Raw genomic sequence first — 15,949 nt, 5'->3', positions numbered from 1 at the left:
TTTGTGTGAAATGCTCAATGAACTACATCTCCCGTCTCGCACACGTCACCAACACCAAGATGGCCGTCACGTTGGCACATTTCACCTCTTTCTTTCAGAATGAGGCGAAAAGTATTAAAAGAGGTGAAAATCACTACAAGTCTGGGCATGTTGAGAGCTGTACATACACACAAGGGGAGTTAGTCGGTTTCGTAAGAGCCAGCATGCGGGACCGGCTTTACAAGGTTTCGGTGAGTAACACGAGTGTAATGTGTAACGTTAATGACATAGCTTACGCAACTCTTTTCAAGTCAATTCAAACAGGATCGAAAGATAATCTTTCTCTCTCCATTGACTTCAATACATAATTTTTCCGAGATAAGGTCCCATGGGGCGGAAGTAGAAGGGCGGGACTTCGCCTCTCTCTACAGCGATTCTGCACTGCGGTCACTCAGCCGTCTCTCGAGTTTGTCTTTTCAAATCAGCTGCTCTTCATTTTCTTTCCTGCTATATTCAATGAGTGATACAAATATTCTTTACCACAAGTTCTTAATAAAACTGACACTGTTGGACTCGGTACTAGTTTGACTGCTACCAGAAATAAAATGAAGTACTTTTACGGTGTACTTTGTGAGTAATCCTCTGTCAGAGTCCCCTCCATAGTACATAATGCATGTTTTTCTGCTATCTTTGATGAATGATAAAAATACAATTTTACCATTAGTTCTTAATGAAATTGATACTGTTTGACTTTGTATTAGTAAGCCTACTACTTACAATACATTGAAGTACTTTTACTGTGTATTTTGTGAGAAATCCTCTGTCAAAGTCCCCTCCTGTGAACAAAATCAAGCCACTTCTGCTAAGTTTGATGAGGGAATTATTTTTTTGTTGCCATTAGTTCTTCGTGAGATTGATCCTGTTCTTCGTGAGATTGATCCTGTTGGACTCTGTACTAGTGAAACTATACCCCCACTACTAGTACTATGAAGTACTTACTGTGTACTTGTCCAGTAATCCTCTGTCAATGTCCCCTCCCGAGTACAAGAATGCATGTTTTTCTTTTAATAAGCATTAAAACACCTTTCTTCCTGAGACTGATATTATTGGACAGAGTATTTTAAGAGGATGGTAGACATGATATCAGCAATACTTCCAGTCAGTACTCCGGCAGCAGCATTTTCACACCTTGGAAAGTCTTTAGAGACTGGCCTGGATAGCTGGTCACAAATATCCTTCAGCAAAGTGACACACTCTGTCACTCTGGTTGGCCTCTTATGGGGCTGCTGTCTTTTAATATATAATTATTCCTCTGCCGCTAGTTCGTTCCTCGCAGATTCTTCAGTCTCATCAGCCTCATCCTTCCATCAGTCCCAGTCAACGCCTCCAGCACACTTCCAGTATCTGACTCCATATGATATTGTCCTGATGCTGTAAGGGTGATGCCCCATGATCACAAAATGTGTGCCAAGGACCTCATATTATGTCTGTCATTAATGTTACATCACCCATTATAACAGTTTTCTTTCCTTTTTTCTCTTCTCTTAACTGAATAGTCCTGTCTTTAAGTATAATACAATGTAAAGTCCTTTTCCTGCACCATTTGAAGGCTTCAAAACAGGCATTTTTACTGTATGAGTTTGGAGAAATAACACAATCAATGGCCCAGAATTGTACTTTATAAACTATGAATCTTGTGGTGCTTGAAGAAATACACACTGGCTAAGCCGGCCAGGATATATGCCTTTTTTGGAGCCCTTTTTTTCAATATTTATTCAAATGTCACTAGTTATTTAAACAAACCACTATCTGAGGATTATACAAGCAACCATAAAACGCCCTTTATCTAGAGAGCCATTGAAGCCCATGAAGAATGTATCCTTCCACAAATCTTTTCATTTGCTGTATTAATAAAGTTGTCACGTGTTTTCAAATTCAATTTAAGGCACTATCTGTGCAGAACATTACAAATATTCTTCATTTGCAGTATTTTATTTTAAAAGTGTTCAGAAAGACTACATCAATGATATTCTATATATCTATATAATATGAATATTGTTAACTTCAACCAAAGTCAATTTAAATAGCGGGCAAAAATTGGTTAATTGCCATGCATGTGGTGTTTGTTACGTTCAATTTAAACTATTTTAGGCAGAAAAACGTAGCCTATATTGACTAAAACTTTTTTACAATTTACTATAATTTAGAATTTGTTTTTGGAGAAATAATTTCAAAATTAAACATGCACACAACATTATTAATTTATTAATTTATACATTTTTATCATTTTTTAAAATTATGAATCCATTTATTTTATTGTATTTCCTTGAGGCTGGGGAAGATATCCAGCAGTTCAACATGCACATGTTCTATTACAAGTAAGTATATCATTATAACATGGAAAACGAAATAAAATACGTTTCATAGGAGGATGTGGATTTATTTTCTCTCACCTTGTAATAACATTACAGGACATTACATTACATGTCACTTGTTAGACACTTTTAGCGACTTACATACTCAATACTGTGGGCAATCCCCACAGGAGCAATTTGGGGTGAAGTGTCTCAGGGACACAACGACATGCTGACTGCAGTGTGATTCGAACTTGCTATCCTCTGATTCGAAGATCAGCGCACTAACCCCACTGAGCCACAGCCTCCCTGATTACACAACAGGCCTCTGGCCTTCACTTACAAAAATACTTTTTGTTGAATTGGACACATTTTTTGAATCTCTATTGACTGACATGCAATGACTGGGACTGATGGAAGAATCTGCGAGGAATGAACTAGGAGTAGAGAAATAGTCCTATTTAAAAGACAGCATTGTCATAAGAGGCCAACAAGAGTCACAAGGGTTTGTCACTTTGCTGAAGGCCAGTCTCTAAAGACTTTCCAAGGTGTAAAAATGCTGCTGCTGGAGTACTGACTGGAAGTAGTGCTGACATCATGTCCACCATATCCTCTTAAAATACTCTGTCCAATAATATAAGTCTCAGGAAGAAAGGTGTTTTAATGCTGATCCAAAATAGCAGAGAAACATGCATTCTTGTTCTCAGGAGGGGACTTTGACAGAGCATTACTCAAAAAGTACACAGTAAAAGTACTTCAATGTATTGTTAGTAGTAGGCTAACTAATACAAAGTCAAACAGTATCAATTTCATTAAGAACTAATGGTAACATTTTATTTGTATCATTCATCAAACATAGCAGAAAACATGCATTATGTACTATGGAGGGGACTCTGACAGAGGATTACTCACAAAGTACACCGTAAAAGTACTTCATTTTATTTCTGGTAGCAGTCAAACTAGTACCGAGTCCAACAGTATCAGTTTTATTAAGAACTTATGGTAACACATATTTGTATCGATGATCAAAGCAGGACAAATAATGAAGAGCAGCTGATTTGAAAAAACAAACTCGAGAGACGGCTGAGTGACCACAGTGCAGAATCGCTGTATCGTTTAAATCTCCTAACAATGATGACAAAAATGCCTCTCAGACGCTCTTCTGTTTACTTGTTGAAGAAAGAAAAACAAATGGACGGTAGATACACGGATTCTAAAGCCACTAGGGTTAGTTTTGGGGGGAACTTTAAGGAATTGAAATAAAGTAAGTATCATTTTTAGTATCAACAACACTGTTTTTCTTTTTCTGCTCGTGGTTTGGCTGCATTGTTTGCAATGACAGAAATTGTTGACACAATCCCTAAGGTGGTTGAAGGTTAGCTTCACAATTCTTCCTAGTTGCCTGCAGAGGGGGGTATAGGTCCTAGCTGACATTATAATAATAATACATTACATTTAAAAAGCGCTTTTCCTGGAGCTCAAAGCGCTTAAGGCTCATGATCAGACTCAGGAGCTGCAGGGGGGGAACTTTGCCCTCTTTTAAATCAACAGGTCCTGATTAAAGGTGGGTCAAGGTTGGTTGGAAAACAGAATAAATAAGGACAGGAGGAACAATCACACAGGAGGAAACATGTTTAGATTTTTAATGACACATTATATCACTATTGTTCATTCACAACATCTCTCACAAAAAGGCAATATTCAATATAGGCTCTATATACCTCCACATATACTATGAACTGTGCTTATCTATGACCTGTAACATCTATTATTGTTGGTCTTGCCTGTCACCATACATCGCTCCTGGTGGCAGAAAGGAGCTCTCACACCTATACATTATACATTAAGTAATAAACATCTACTTCAATAGTCAACTAAAATCTGTATAAAAGTTATTAATAACAACGAGATGACAAGAGAAGATCTTATCTATCTTGATTTGCCTTGCATAACAGACCACATCATTTGGCTGAAACAAGTCTGGGCAGGAAGGAGGGGATAAAAGAAACCTGTATATCATCTGAGATGAAACAAGCCTGGAGGGAAGTGACATTATCTGATTCCTCAATGAAAGGATTAACAAACACAAAGGGAAAATGTGGATCGGGGCAGATAATGACATTTAGTATCATATGCCAAACTACTCATTTAAGAAATAACTCATCTCACAACCCTAATTAAAACATTGAATTGTCATGTTCACACTTCCACACAGATTAAACAAAGTAAATATTGAATATTCATCAGTGGGCTTCACACAGAGCTGTTTGAGTCTGTAAAGGTTGATAAAGCTATAGTGCCGTGTCCCAGCAGCCTTTAATTCAACATCCAATCCCTTATCACATCCATCTTTAAAAAGCAACCTCTGACAAATCATGGAGGATTACTGATCGGGCCTCACGGGAACAACGGCCCCGGGCTCCAGGGGCCCTTGAAAACGGAGCCTCAGTTCAAAGAAACTGACAGTTCAAGTTGTAAAATGCTAACTCATTTCTGGGTTTGAGGACTCATTCCTGCGCCACTTACATAGATAGTGCAGAACACACACAAAGACTATGATAATAAAGAGTCATCACTAACAACAACTACACAAGAGTGGTGGATTAGTGTCTCTTTCAGACAGTCTTTCTATGGAAGTGGGGTTTGGGGTGGTTATTCATATTCATATTTGTGTATCTCTTTTCAACAGTCTCCATTGTCATCTTTTTTGTAATGTCTTAGCATTTGAGAGACACACACACACACACACACACACACACACAAACACAAACACAAACAAAAGGCCTACAAATATATAGCAAAACTACAAATATTAATTACAGATTTGGAATACTAAAAAAGGAAAACAAAATAATGATTTGGAGATCCCACCCTGAGGTAAGTGCTTTTCGTTTCGCTGTGTGTGTGTGTGTGTGTGTGTGGGTGTGTGTGTGTGTGTGTGTGTGTGTGTGTGTGTGTGTGTGTGTGTGTGTGTGTGTGCGTGCGTGCGTGCGTGCGTGCGTGCGTGCGTGCGTGCGTGCGTGCGTGCGTGCGTGCGTGCGTGCGTGCGTGGTGTGCTGCTCTGTAGGCTGGTGCAGGAGGAAGCGGGGGGGGGGGGGGGGGGGGAGATACCAGACTACAGGGACTTCCCCTCCTCCCTCCCACTCAGTGAAGCTGTTGAGGAACTGTTACTCCGATGGAAACGTTCCCACTGCACGGCGACTCATGGTATTTTCTGTGATACCAAGTTATAATTGACCACAGTCACTGGTGGTGACAGAGATGCCTCATGATTGGGATAAGGTAAATACTCTGAGGATCAGGTTCATGTTGCCCTCTGTTTCATCAGACATCCTTTATTCCAGGGGTGTCATGCACACGGGCATTAACCTAAGGATTTGGTAAAGTGTCAAAATGACAGAGAAGACAATAACTGCAATTTTCCCAACTTTTATGTAATATCTCCGCATACATTTTATACATGTACAAGGCAGGGGGATAAGTTAACTTTCAGGATTACTACACAGATGTGGAAATTCATGTAAAATAATTTCTAGATCTGGACAAGTTGTTTTGATCACAAGTAAACACTATATTGTTCAGTTCCAGATACCTGTGTCTAGATGTTTTTGTAGACACACTGTGATCTGTACATTGTAATGCACATGTGGAAATAATAAACTGAGGCATAATACTGTTGAAATTGCACTTATTTTTCTAAACAAATTTCAGATTGTTCATAATGTTTTGTAAACAGATAGTTTGTTAAATGTGAACATTTTCAGAAAGCACCTTTTTACTCTAAAACTAAGGGAACCATTTGGAGTTGTGGTTATCTATAGGTTATTATGCTGTGATTGTACTGATCCGGCCCACTTGAGATCAAATGTGGCTGCATGTGGCCCCTGAACTCAAATGAGTTTGACACCCCTGCTTTATTCCATCGAGCTTTCATGAATGCAAGTAATGAATCTACCCCTGAGTGGGAGAAACACTCCTCCGCCTGACCTTCAATCATGATGTTTTCAAGAATGTTGTAAATCACACAACCCCAGGAAATAAGGAAGCTTGGGGCCTGTTAAATCTGTGCAAGGTAGGGAAGTGGGTGGCTGAGTATTCCATTAAGTGTATATTTGTTTGAACTTTCAGTTTCATGATATAGCAGTGGCTTTAAACACTTACCCCCTGTAGACGCAACCCTATAACGGAATTCCAGCACAGATTCTTTACCATGAATTGCATTGCAGTGAAAAGGCTAAGATAGTTTTATATCCACCTAAAATACAAGTAAATACTATATTTTCAACTTGTAGTTAATCAAATCATATTATTTTTGATTAACATGATCACATTGTTTAAGTTATTGACAACAGAAGTACATTTATACATACAGAGTTTTGTTGAAAACTGTGAGAGGTCAGATTATATTGAATTAAATATTGGAATCGCCAGCAGGAGACATATGGATTAGGACATTTTAGGAAGGTTTTTTATTGATTTCAAGATACATTTTGTTCTGTAAAGTTTGTTACCACCATAGTTGGGATTCATTGTTAATGTTTACTACAGCTGCAAATCTCAGCTGGTCCGTACTCAGTATATTGATTTACAGTGAAGCTTTTCATTAAGGCAATATCACAACTCAGCTGGACCGGGGAACATGAATGTGTTGCATTGATGTGTAAATCGGTTAGGGTTAAGGGTTTTATGATAATCACCACCCACAATGCAGTGGTATGTAATCATGCCCATAGTTTCAGTCTCTGCTCAAGCTCAGGCCACCATTTCAAAATTGTGAAAATGAAGTTCCATTCACTACCATGTTTAGGAGTGTTGACAAACATATTGCAGAGACGAATATCTCAAAACTCTGCTTGGAATGATACCACTGGGTTTCAATTGTTTCAAATGTTCATAATCAAACTGATGTTTGTTTTTAGGGAAACAAGTTACAGCCTTGACAGATCAAAGTGCATTGTGGTTCTTTAACCCCGTCAACCCTGCTGCTGCTACTTCCTCCTGACTGTGCACTTACACTGTAGCAGCTCACTAGTTCTGTTTTTTTCAGTTCCACATTCTTAAACAGCAAAACCCAACACTCACAGACAGATGTGTCATTTCAAAAATACTTTTTATTCAAACATGTTTACAGCACCACGGGCACTATGCACTGTATGCAATGCCAATAAATGTTATTGACAAACAGCTGATCAAATCGGTTTCAATAAATAATGCAATAAATAATGTATAACATACAGCAATAATACTGTTGTAAATGAACACATAAACAAATAAATAAATACATAAATAGAATAATAAAGATAATAATAATAAATAAATAAATAAATATTGTTATGTTAAATAAATACAGTTAAAATCTTCTTCTGTCAGCTTGTAGTGACACAATAAATACGCAACAGAGCATTGCAGTACAGCAAAAGGTACTGGCACTAAGACAGGTACATAGTACATAACATGACAGCCCCATAGATATCTATGGTGCAACATTACAGCTATTGTGTTTACTGCTACAGTAACACAGCTCGGTTTTCTGACAAAGGACTTGCTAACGTTTTGGAAGTAAAGTATTTTCTAAAAGTCTGTTTAGTGCAGTGTAGACCTTTGAACATTGAACAGTGGACTTGGGTTGAGGTGAGGCAGTGGGCTCAGCCTCACAGTGGAGCCCCCATCAAGACCAGAGTCTCCAGCATACATTCATATGTTCCCTAGCTGCACTCAGGCCACACCTCACAATTGAAACATTCCGAAGAAAGTGTCCCCGTCTTCATCCTCCAGATGGGACAAAGTCTTCTCTTCCGTCAACGTCCTAAGTCGGTCCCCTTTCCTGAGGTCGAACACAGCCCCCACGTTCACAGTGGAGTACCACCACCCCTCCTCTTCCGGATCACTGCTGGGTTTCATTTGGCAGGCGGTGCGGAGAGAGTGCAGGATGGTCTGGTAGGATTCCTCGTCGTCTTTCCCAAAAGTGTCTGACCAGCGCTGCACGGTGTGACTCAGGTGGACCAGGGGCTGTGGGAGGCCTTCTTCAGCATCGCTGCTGAGGCAGTTGACGTGGAAAGACGCTTGGCTGTATACGAAGTAGAGGCCATGTCGAGGAATCACAATTTCATTTTTTTTGAGTTTCAGCCCTCCTTGAGAGTGGGTCTGGTCACCATCGTCCTTCCATTCAATGGAGTTCTGCCTGGAAGAGTTGTGATGTCCTAATGAAGTATGAAGAGATTGTGATGGATACGTCAAAGGTTTGAAATGTCTTACAACAAGGACACAGGATCAAAAATAATGCAGTAGAAATGTGTCTTTGAGAAAACTCAGAATACTTAATAACCCTTATTTTGATTAATTATATTAAGTCACATGAAAACCTTGTTTTGCTCGTGAGCCCTACTACAGTACATTCAGTCCGAAAAAACAAGACTTTGAGGGTTTTTGACTCTGCAGACCATGCATAAAAACCTACACACAAATTCTACACAAAGATGATTATTTTGAAAAGGATTCATATAAATTCAAAAATATTTACCGACTAAATGAATGGCCGCTTTCTGGTTTGGAAGTTGCCTCAATGCATGGCGGAGATCTGGAAAAAGGAAAAGACAGAGGTTTAGAAACGTTTTACTTTCAGAATAAGGGTCTCAACAAGATTCAACTGTCCTTTAGTTTAACCAGCAGCTAAAGACAAACTATGAGAGCAGCTTATTTCAGTTGTTATGTTAACAATTTTGAGGTTAATAATAGAATAAAATACATATAGAATAGATTAAAAGATAAACATTAAATATATGCATAACAACATAAAAAAAGATATATATCAATAGTATCTAACAAATATACAATTAAAAAAATGCTGAATAAATGTGAGTACTAGATAGTATAACAGACCAATCTACTAGAAAAACAGAAACATATATTTGCTATCTAGTATGCTGCTATCTATGACATCTTCTAGTATTGAACTTTTGAGAGAATTAAGGGAACTCACCAAAAGTGTTTTCATCTTGTCCTGGGCCCTGTTTCAAGAGATAGAGAGACTGTTAGAGAACTGTTGGGTGACGGTGAGTTTCTGTCAGAGACATCCAGCACTTCATTAAATCAGAAGTTAATAGAATCCATGTGCACCCACCTTGGACTGCCTGTTGAAGAGCAGCATGGCGGCGGCAGTAGAAGCGAGGCAGAGTGTGAACACCAACAGGGCCGTGGTGAGCTTCGACCATGGCTTCACCGATTGGCTCCTGGATCCTGGTTCCACTGTTGCTTCCAGCATTACTTTGCATTCACCTTCCATTGTTGTAAAGCTCTTCAAGTCAAACTGAGCTCTTAGAAACCTTATCGAGAGTGTTCTTGCTTTCTACTGTTGCTCTGGTCCGTTGGCTCCTTTTAAAAGGCTACAGGGAAACTCCAGTGATGTCACAGTTTGTGAGTGGAGATTTCTGAATGAGGAAGAGACCCAGAGCTGGGGAAGATTTAACACACTCCTACACACAAAGCATCAATATGACTGCGTTATCCCATTAGCACATACACACTAATACCTGTAGATACCTCTGTCACATCTCAGTGCACACACACCCACGTGTCAACAGATACTCACACACAGACAGAGGTACACACATATTAAGCCATTCTCTCAAGTACACTAATTGTCTGGCAGAACACTTGTTATGCCAGACAATTACAAAAACTACAGAAAAACATGAAAATCACCTACAAAGATTACTATATTAAATTTAAAATGTACATTTACGCCGATCATACCACATCTGATGCAGAGTGTTGACGCATGTTGTGGTCATCTCTATGTGGGTCAGATATATGGAAACGGTGTTGAGGTGCAGGGTAAAAAGCCAAAGACACATCATTCTGTTATTCATCAAGATATCTGCGGTTTGTGCCAGAATTGCCAAAAATGGGTCGGAATATTAATAAAGAGAATTGCACTATAGCAGGATGTACACAACTTTAACTGACGTGTCATTGTGAATATCTAAGTTGCATTGTGTTACTCACTTCCCTTTTGTTTAAATATAGACATGGTTGTAATACAACTTTTAATAGTCATGGGTTCGTCAAAAAACAAATACAGTGCAATGTCAAAGAAGGAACATGTATTACTCTGCCCTTCCCATATCAAGTTTTGGATACATTGGTACATTTGATTGATATTAAAGAACTGTATATAGCTGACAAAAACTGTGATTGCAGAATCTTTTCCCCCCTAAATGCTCACATTGTAGCTACTGTATACTGGAGTTGTAGATCTTTAAAATGTCAGATTCTTTCTGAGCACTTTAAAAACTACTTTTCCATTATGCCATAACAATAGATGTTAGTATTTACAGTACCATGTGTATTCAGGGAACTGACTGGCACCAAGGTCCTTGTGGGACAATACTATGATGATGCTGGAAAAATAGATTTGTTATTATCTGTAATTATCATCCAGCCAATCACAGTTTGCTTTTTGATTCTTCGCTCCTTGACCCCATACTATGAGGAATCTGGCGTTGTATAAAAAGGAGTATTCATTTGGTCAGGTTAACCTAAATCCCCTCTTCGGCATTAGCCAACTTTTTGTGGTTAATATTAGCATTCTTTCCCCTTCCATATAAATGGAGAGAAAATAGTGTTTATTTCTTTAAACCAATATTGCTTTATAACTTTTTTTCAACAAATGAACCCTTTCCCTGCAGAGATAGAGGTAAGGTCCTTGTGAAAAAAAAGAAATACAGCACAATGTCAAAAATGATATCCCTGACCCTAACCCTAATATAAAAGGAATATATTTATATCAAAAAAATACCTTTTATAAAGCTATAGGCACATTTATTTCGAAGTTAACAGAGGACTTAAGATCACCTGAAAGAATCAGTCAGTAACACCCAATCCCCCCTTACTCCTCGGCATAGACGATTTAGGATATGATATGATGAAGGCCAATCTAAGGAGGAAATACATAACACATCCACCACAGAGATAGGGGTAAGTCATGAGGTTTACTTGTTTTCCAGAAGAACCACAACTAGCAGTAGTGGTGCAGATGAGTAAGTGTGAGTGTGGTTGTTCGATGTCCATTAGCAGTATGTGTGCGTGTGTGTGTGTGGGAGGGGGAGGGGGGTTACTCAGAAACACCCTCAGATCCATCTAACGTCAGCTCGAGCGGTCAGATTGAGATAATAACTGCAGGTTAGAAATTGTGGAAGTGTAGGGTTAGGGTCTGTAGAGAGTTAGGGTTAGGATTAGCTCGAGCAAAACTATTAGACCCAGACATCTGCTCCACAATATCCCCTCAGTGTGAAGTTGGATTGACTTCTTAAACCATGCAAATACACCCCCAAAGCTATCGGATCAAGTGTGTGTCTCTTTTTGGTTTCAAATAGATCAAAAATGGTAATCTGTTGGTAGAAATTCCAGATTTGGAGCACCGCCAGTAGTCTAATCAGTAGCTCCCTGGCCCTGGGCCTATCTGTCCACATTGAAAGCTGTTTTTTCCAAGCCAGGAACACTCATGGGAAAGATAATGCCAGAAGAAAATGTGTTTCAATTTCATTCGTAACAGTGTATGAAGATAAAGTTGCGCAAGATAGCAGTATTCGTGAGTGTATGTTCTTGTATCACAAGCTTCATATCGACCATGACCACGGTATGAGACTGATTGAGATCACTGATGGTAGATAAGACGAAGCTGTGTCGTTCTAAATATATCTGAAACTGACTACAGACAGACAGAACTAATGTCTCATAATACCACATTGCATAGGGAAACTCTGATAACTACAGCAAGATCAATAGGGCACAATTGTACACGTTTATTTTATATTTCAATGTTAGCCTGTGTTTCTAAAAAATAAGCTAGACTTTGCAGTTTGTTTAAAACCTCTTTGATCATGTGACTTGTATTTCTTGCAAAGTCTCAATTACTGTCAATGTTATTATTACTGACAGGAATAACCCAACAACAAGGGTATGGGGGGCCACAGCTTAATTCTTGGCCCACGGCACCCAACTGGGATATCTTTTCCAACGATGGAAAGATAACGTCACCGCGTTAAGTCGATTTATGTTGTGTCGTAACGTAGGTAAAATGTATCATGAAACATTCTTATAATCAACTATCAATGAGGGCATTCTTAATGTACTAGATGCATAAATGTGTTGGTTCCATCATTTTAAATGCAGTAGCGCAAAGTAACTCCATGCTGGTTATTTCAATACATTTCTGTCACTATATCATTTTACTCCACCACATTTTAGAAACAAACGGTGTACCTTTTCACTCAAGTGGGGCTCCAAGAGTTTATGGGGCTGTGCGGCTACAACATACGGTTTATTGCATTTATTCATTTTTCTCAGCTGACCAGTCTGTTGACCGATCTGACACGAAGGTTCAGAACCAGTCCACGGGATGGAACGATGTCAGCTTTAAAGGTCTCCTATTATACTAACTTCAGGCATATTATAGGTCTCAGATATATAAAAAACATGTCTATGAAGTGTTTTGCTCAAAATACCAAACAGATCACCCATTGTAGCCTCATACCCCCCTATTTCAGCCCTGTTAGAGAACTGCTGATTCTGGGTCTGTAGCTTCAAAAATAAAAATAAAAAAAGAGCAAGAGAGTTCTACCCAGATTCTCAGCTAAATGCTGACCTGATTAAACGCCATATTATGTTCCAAACCACTTCAAGGATTATTTCTGAAACAGTATGGAGCTCAAACGCTTTTGCTCTTGTGGGTTTACCACAAGGTGAGTACCTTTTATATCCGGCTTCTTTACACATACTCTCTCCAGTACAGGTTAGCTCTGAGTGTTAGCGATGCTTGCTAATGTAAACAAAGACCATATTACGGCCAAAACACGTCGTGCATTGTTTCTGATACAGCAACGTTTCTGATAGGGCCGTGGGTCTAAAGCCAGCATCTCAGTAATGTCGTCATGACCGCAGCAAATCTGGATCAGCTCCGTTGACCTACCCCGTTTTTAGAGATGTGGGTAAGGAGGAAAAGAGAGAGGGTTTTATTTTCTGACACTTTGTGAGTCTCCTGTCACTCCGGGGACACATATTATAAAGGACATGAAAAAATGCATTTTGCATAAAAGGTAACCTTTTAGAGGGTTAAACAACTACTCTTCACCCTTAACGTTTCTCTCTCTTTTGTTTTGCATACCAACGCCTTGAACAGGCTCCGTGTTTTCCCAGGAATTCAAGGTAGTCAGCCACCCTCTACTGTAAATCATCAGTCAAAATCAGCTCAGCGAAAAGTTGAACTACTAGTGGGGCATGAAAAGAGTCACTGGTCATATGTTGGGGGGTCAGCGCCCTGGGTTACTACCTCCTGCGGTGCCCTTTTACCCTCTGAACCACGCCCTGCTTCATTGCCCCCCCCCTGCATAAAGGATGCCAATACCCTGATCACTCATTGGTATCTGAGGGGTGAGCTTGGGGCCCATGAGATCCCATGAGATCCCATGAGATCCCATAAGATCCCATGAGATCCTGTGGGCCCCCAGCGGCTTGTGGAGATGAGAGAGAGAGGGGAGACCAGACAGCTAATCAGAATCAAGGCATATGTCAGATAATAAAGGCGTGATGTTAACCTGGTTCTGGTCTCAGTGGGCTGGGGCCTCAGCAGGACGTGTTTGGCCATGGAACGACCCCCCAGAAGCTGGGGGCTTGTGTTGTGTTCTATTTTTGTTTGACTTTTCGAGTTGCAGCCACAGGCTTTTTTGGGAAATGAAACCTTTACTGTAAACCTTTCCCTTCTCCTTCTGTCATTTCTAACTTGAGTTTCAGCAAGAAGATATATTAGTCTGTTTAACTGTAATCTTATCTTTTTCTTTACTCCAATAACTGTATTCTCACCCAACCTGAGGGCAAAGCAGCTTCACATCTAATCGAACAAAGAAATCCTTAGAAATAGCCACTCACACTTGCGAGTATTTTTCACATTTACTGATGGTTTTAAAAATAAATGTTTAAAATAAAGAAAGGGGAAACTTCTAGCTGACCACAGACATCTGTACACTAACGTTGACTTTCACTCTTACAAAGAGAGAATTACCTTTCCAACGAGGGAAGGAAGTGAGAAAGAGAATTTTCCCTCCTCTTTATTTGGTGGACAGCCCACTTTCATTTACATGAACTTAAGTTTTGCATTTTTGTATTTAAAAGAATCCCCACTGTGGCAGAACATCACTCCTCTTGATTCTGTTTCTGTTTCTAAATCTATCACAAGAGACAAATTCCCTTTATCTATAAAAAACGTGATACTCTCCCCAAAGCCACAAAGGAAAACACAGAGTCTTTTTGTAGATTAGCTCATCACTCAGCTTCCTCTTTACAAGATGAGAGCACAGATCTCTATATCTCTCGCAGATCTTCAGCTACCCGCAAACATTTGGTGCCAACACTTTCTGCTCTCACGCATAACAACCTCATTTGATCAGTTTTATCTTAAAGTCAAATGTAATTTTGTTTTTTTTATCAGTATTTCCTCTTAAATCTGTAGAGTCGGGGCAAAATGAAGGGAGGGTGCCTCAAATGTACAAACGAGAGATATTTTCATTACGGAGAGTGGCCACGTCTGAGGGGTTCCATGATCAGGAAGCAGCTGTGTGGGCAAATATGTGTCACTAAAAACTGAATTTGAATAATCTATATTTAAAAATCTATATGTTTCTCTGAGAACATTCACATATAAAAGATGCGGGCTAAAACTATGGTCTGCTTCTCTGACCACTGAACAGCTCCACTTCAGTAATTTCATCAAAAAAAAAGAATCTGGAAAGAAAAGGAATAGCACCATTTGATATTGAATGTATACGTTTATTAGTTTAAAACATTAAGCTATTAAGCTTTTTGGTTGTTCTCTTTCATGTAGTGTATTCCATAGGTTTGTGTGCATGTAAATGGTCTGCAAAGGCTAAAATCCCTGTGTTCCTTCCAGAGGGAGTTCCTCAAACAGATTGTACGTGATAGAGTTGAGGCCAGAAAGTCTGTCAGTGTTTAACCAAGAAACCTTTGGTTGAATATCTTTATTCTTTTGTTCAAATACAACACAGAACGCAACAGCTCAGACATGACAAGTAAGTTGCATAGGTAGGAGTAAGAAATTAATGTTACTACGATCCGCAACCTTTACCATTCTGTACCTGTGGGAGAAAGGCAACAACATAAAGAAATTGAAATGACAATAATTATTCAAAATGAATAAAAAATACAGATGAATGTTTAAAAAGGTAACAAGTTGACAGGAAAAAAGAAGTACATAGAAGCGATAGGCTGAAGGATGAAACCCTCGCAGTATGGAAGATGACAGTTTGGGTCCAATATAGTCCAAGTAAGTCCATGAGATGTATTTGTTAGGGATACACTCCATTTAAGGATTATGCCACAATCTATTTGATCCAAAACATCAGAAATATTTTCGTAGTGGCAAAAGTCACAACGTTAAATAGCCTCTAGCCTCTAGTTCTTTCACAATACCAGACCAGTAGCACTGTAGCTTCACAAATGACCAGAAACAGTGAATAAGTGTCAGACTTTCATTTACTTCCGAACGGAGCAGCATTCATATTCATTTTGTTTTTGACAGCAGGTGATATATGTGTGCGCAATGT

At 39.2% G+C, this 15,949-nt stretch overlaps 1 protein-coding gene across 1 annotated transcript; it reads right to left on the bottom strand.

Annotated features, from left to right (window-relative positions):
* Positions 1–7,452: 7,452 nt before the first annotated feature.
* Positions 7,453–9,675, bottom strand: tnfa (tumor necrosis factor a (TNF superfamily, member 2)). The gene is made up of 4 exons (XM_034125016.1): positions 9,454–9,675; positions 9,313–9,340; positions 8,854–8,910; positions 7,453–8,533 (listed from the first exon to the last, which is right to left on the bottom strand). Exons 1-4 carry the CDS (start codon positions 9,613–9,615, stop codon positions 8,061–8,063), a joined length of 720 nt encoding a protein of 239 aa, XP_033980907.1. The 5' UTR covers positions 9,616–9,675; the 3' UTR covers positions 7,453–8,060.
* Positions 9,676–15,949: the final 6,274 nt, after the last annotated feature.

Source organism: Trematomus bernacchii, unplaced genomic scaffold (genome assembly GCF_902827165.1).
Source record: "Trematomus bernacchii unplaced genomic scaffold, fTreBer1.1, whole genome shotgun sequence".
Classification (NCBI taxonomy): Eukaryota; Metazoa; Chordata; class Actinopteri; order Perciformes; family Nototheniidae; genus Trematomus; species Trematomus bernacchii.
The sequence above is the reverse complement of the archived record's forward strand: the minus strand, read 5'-3'. Positions and strand labels throughout refer to the sequence as shown.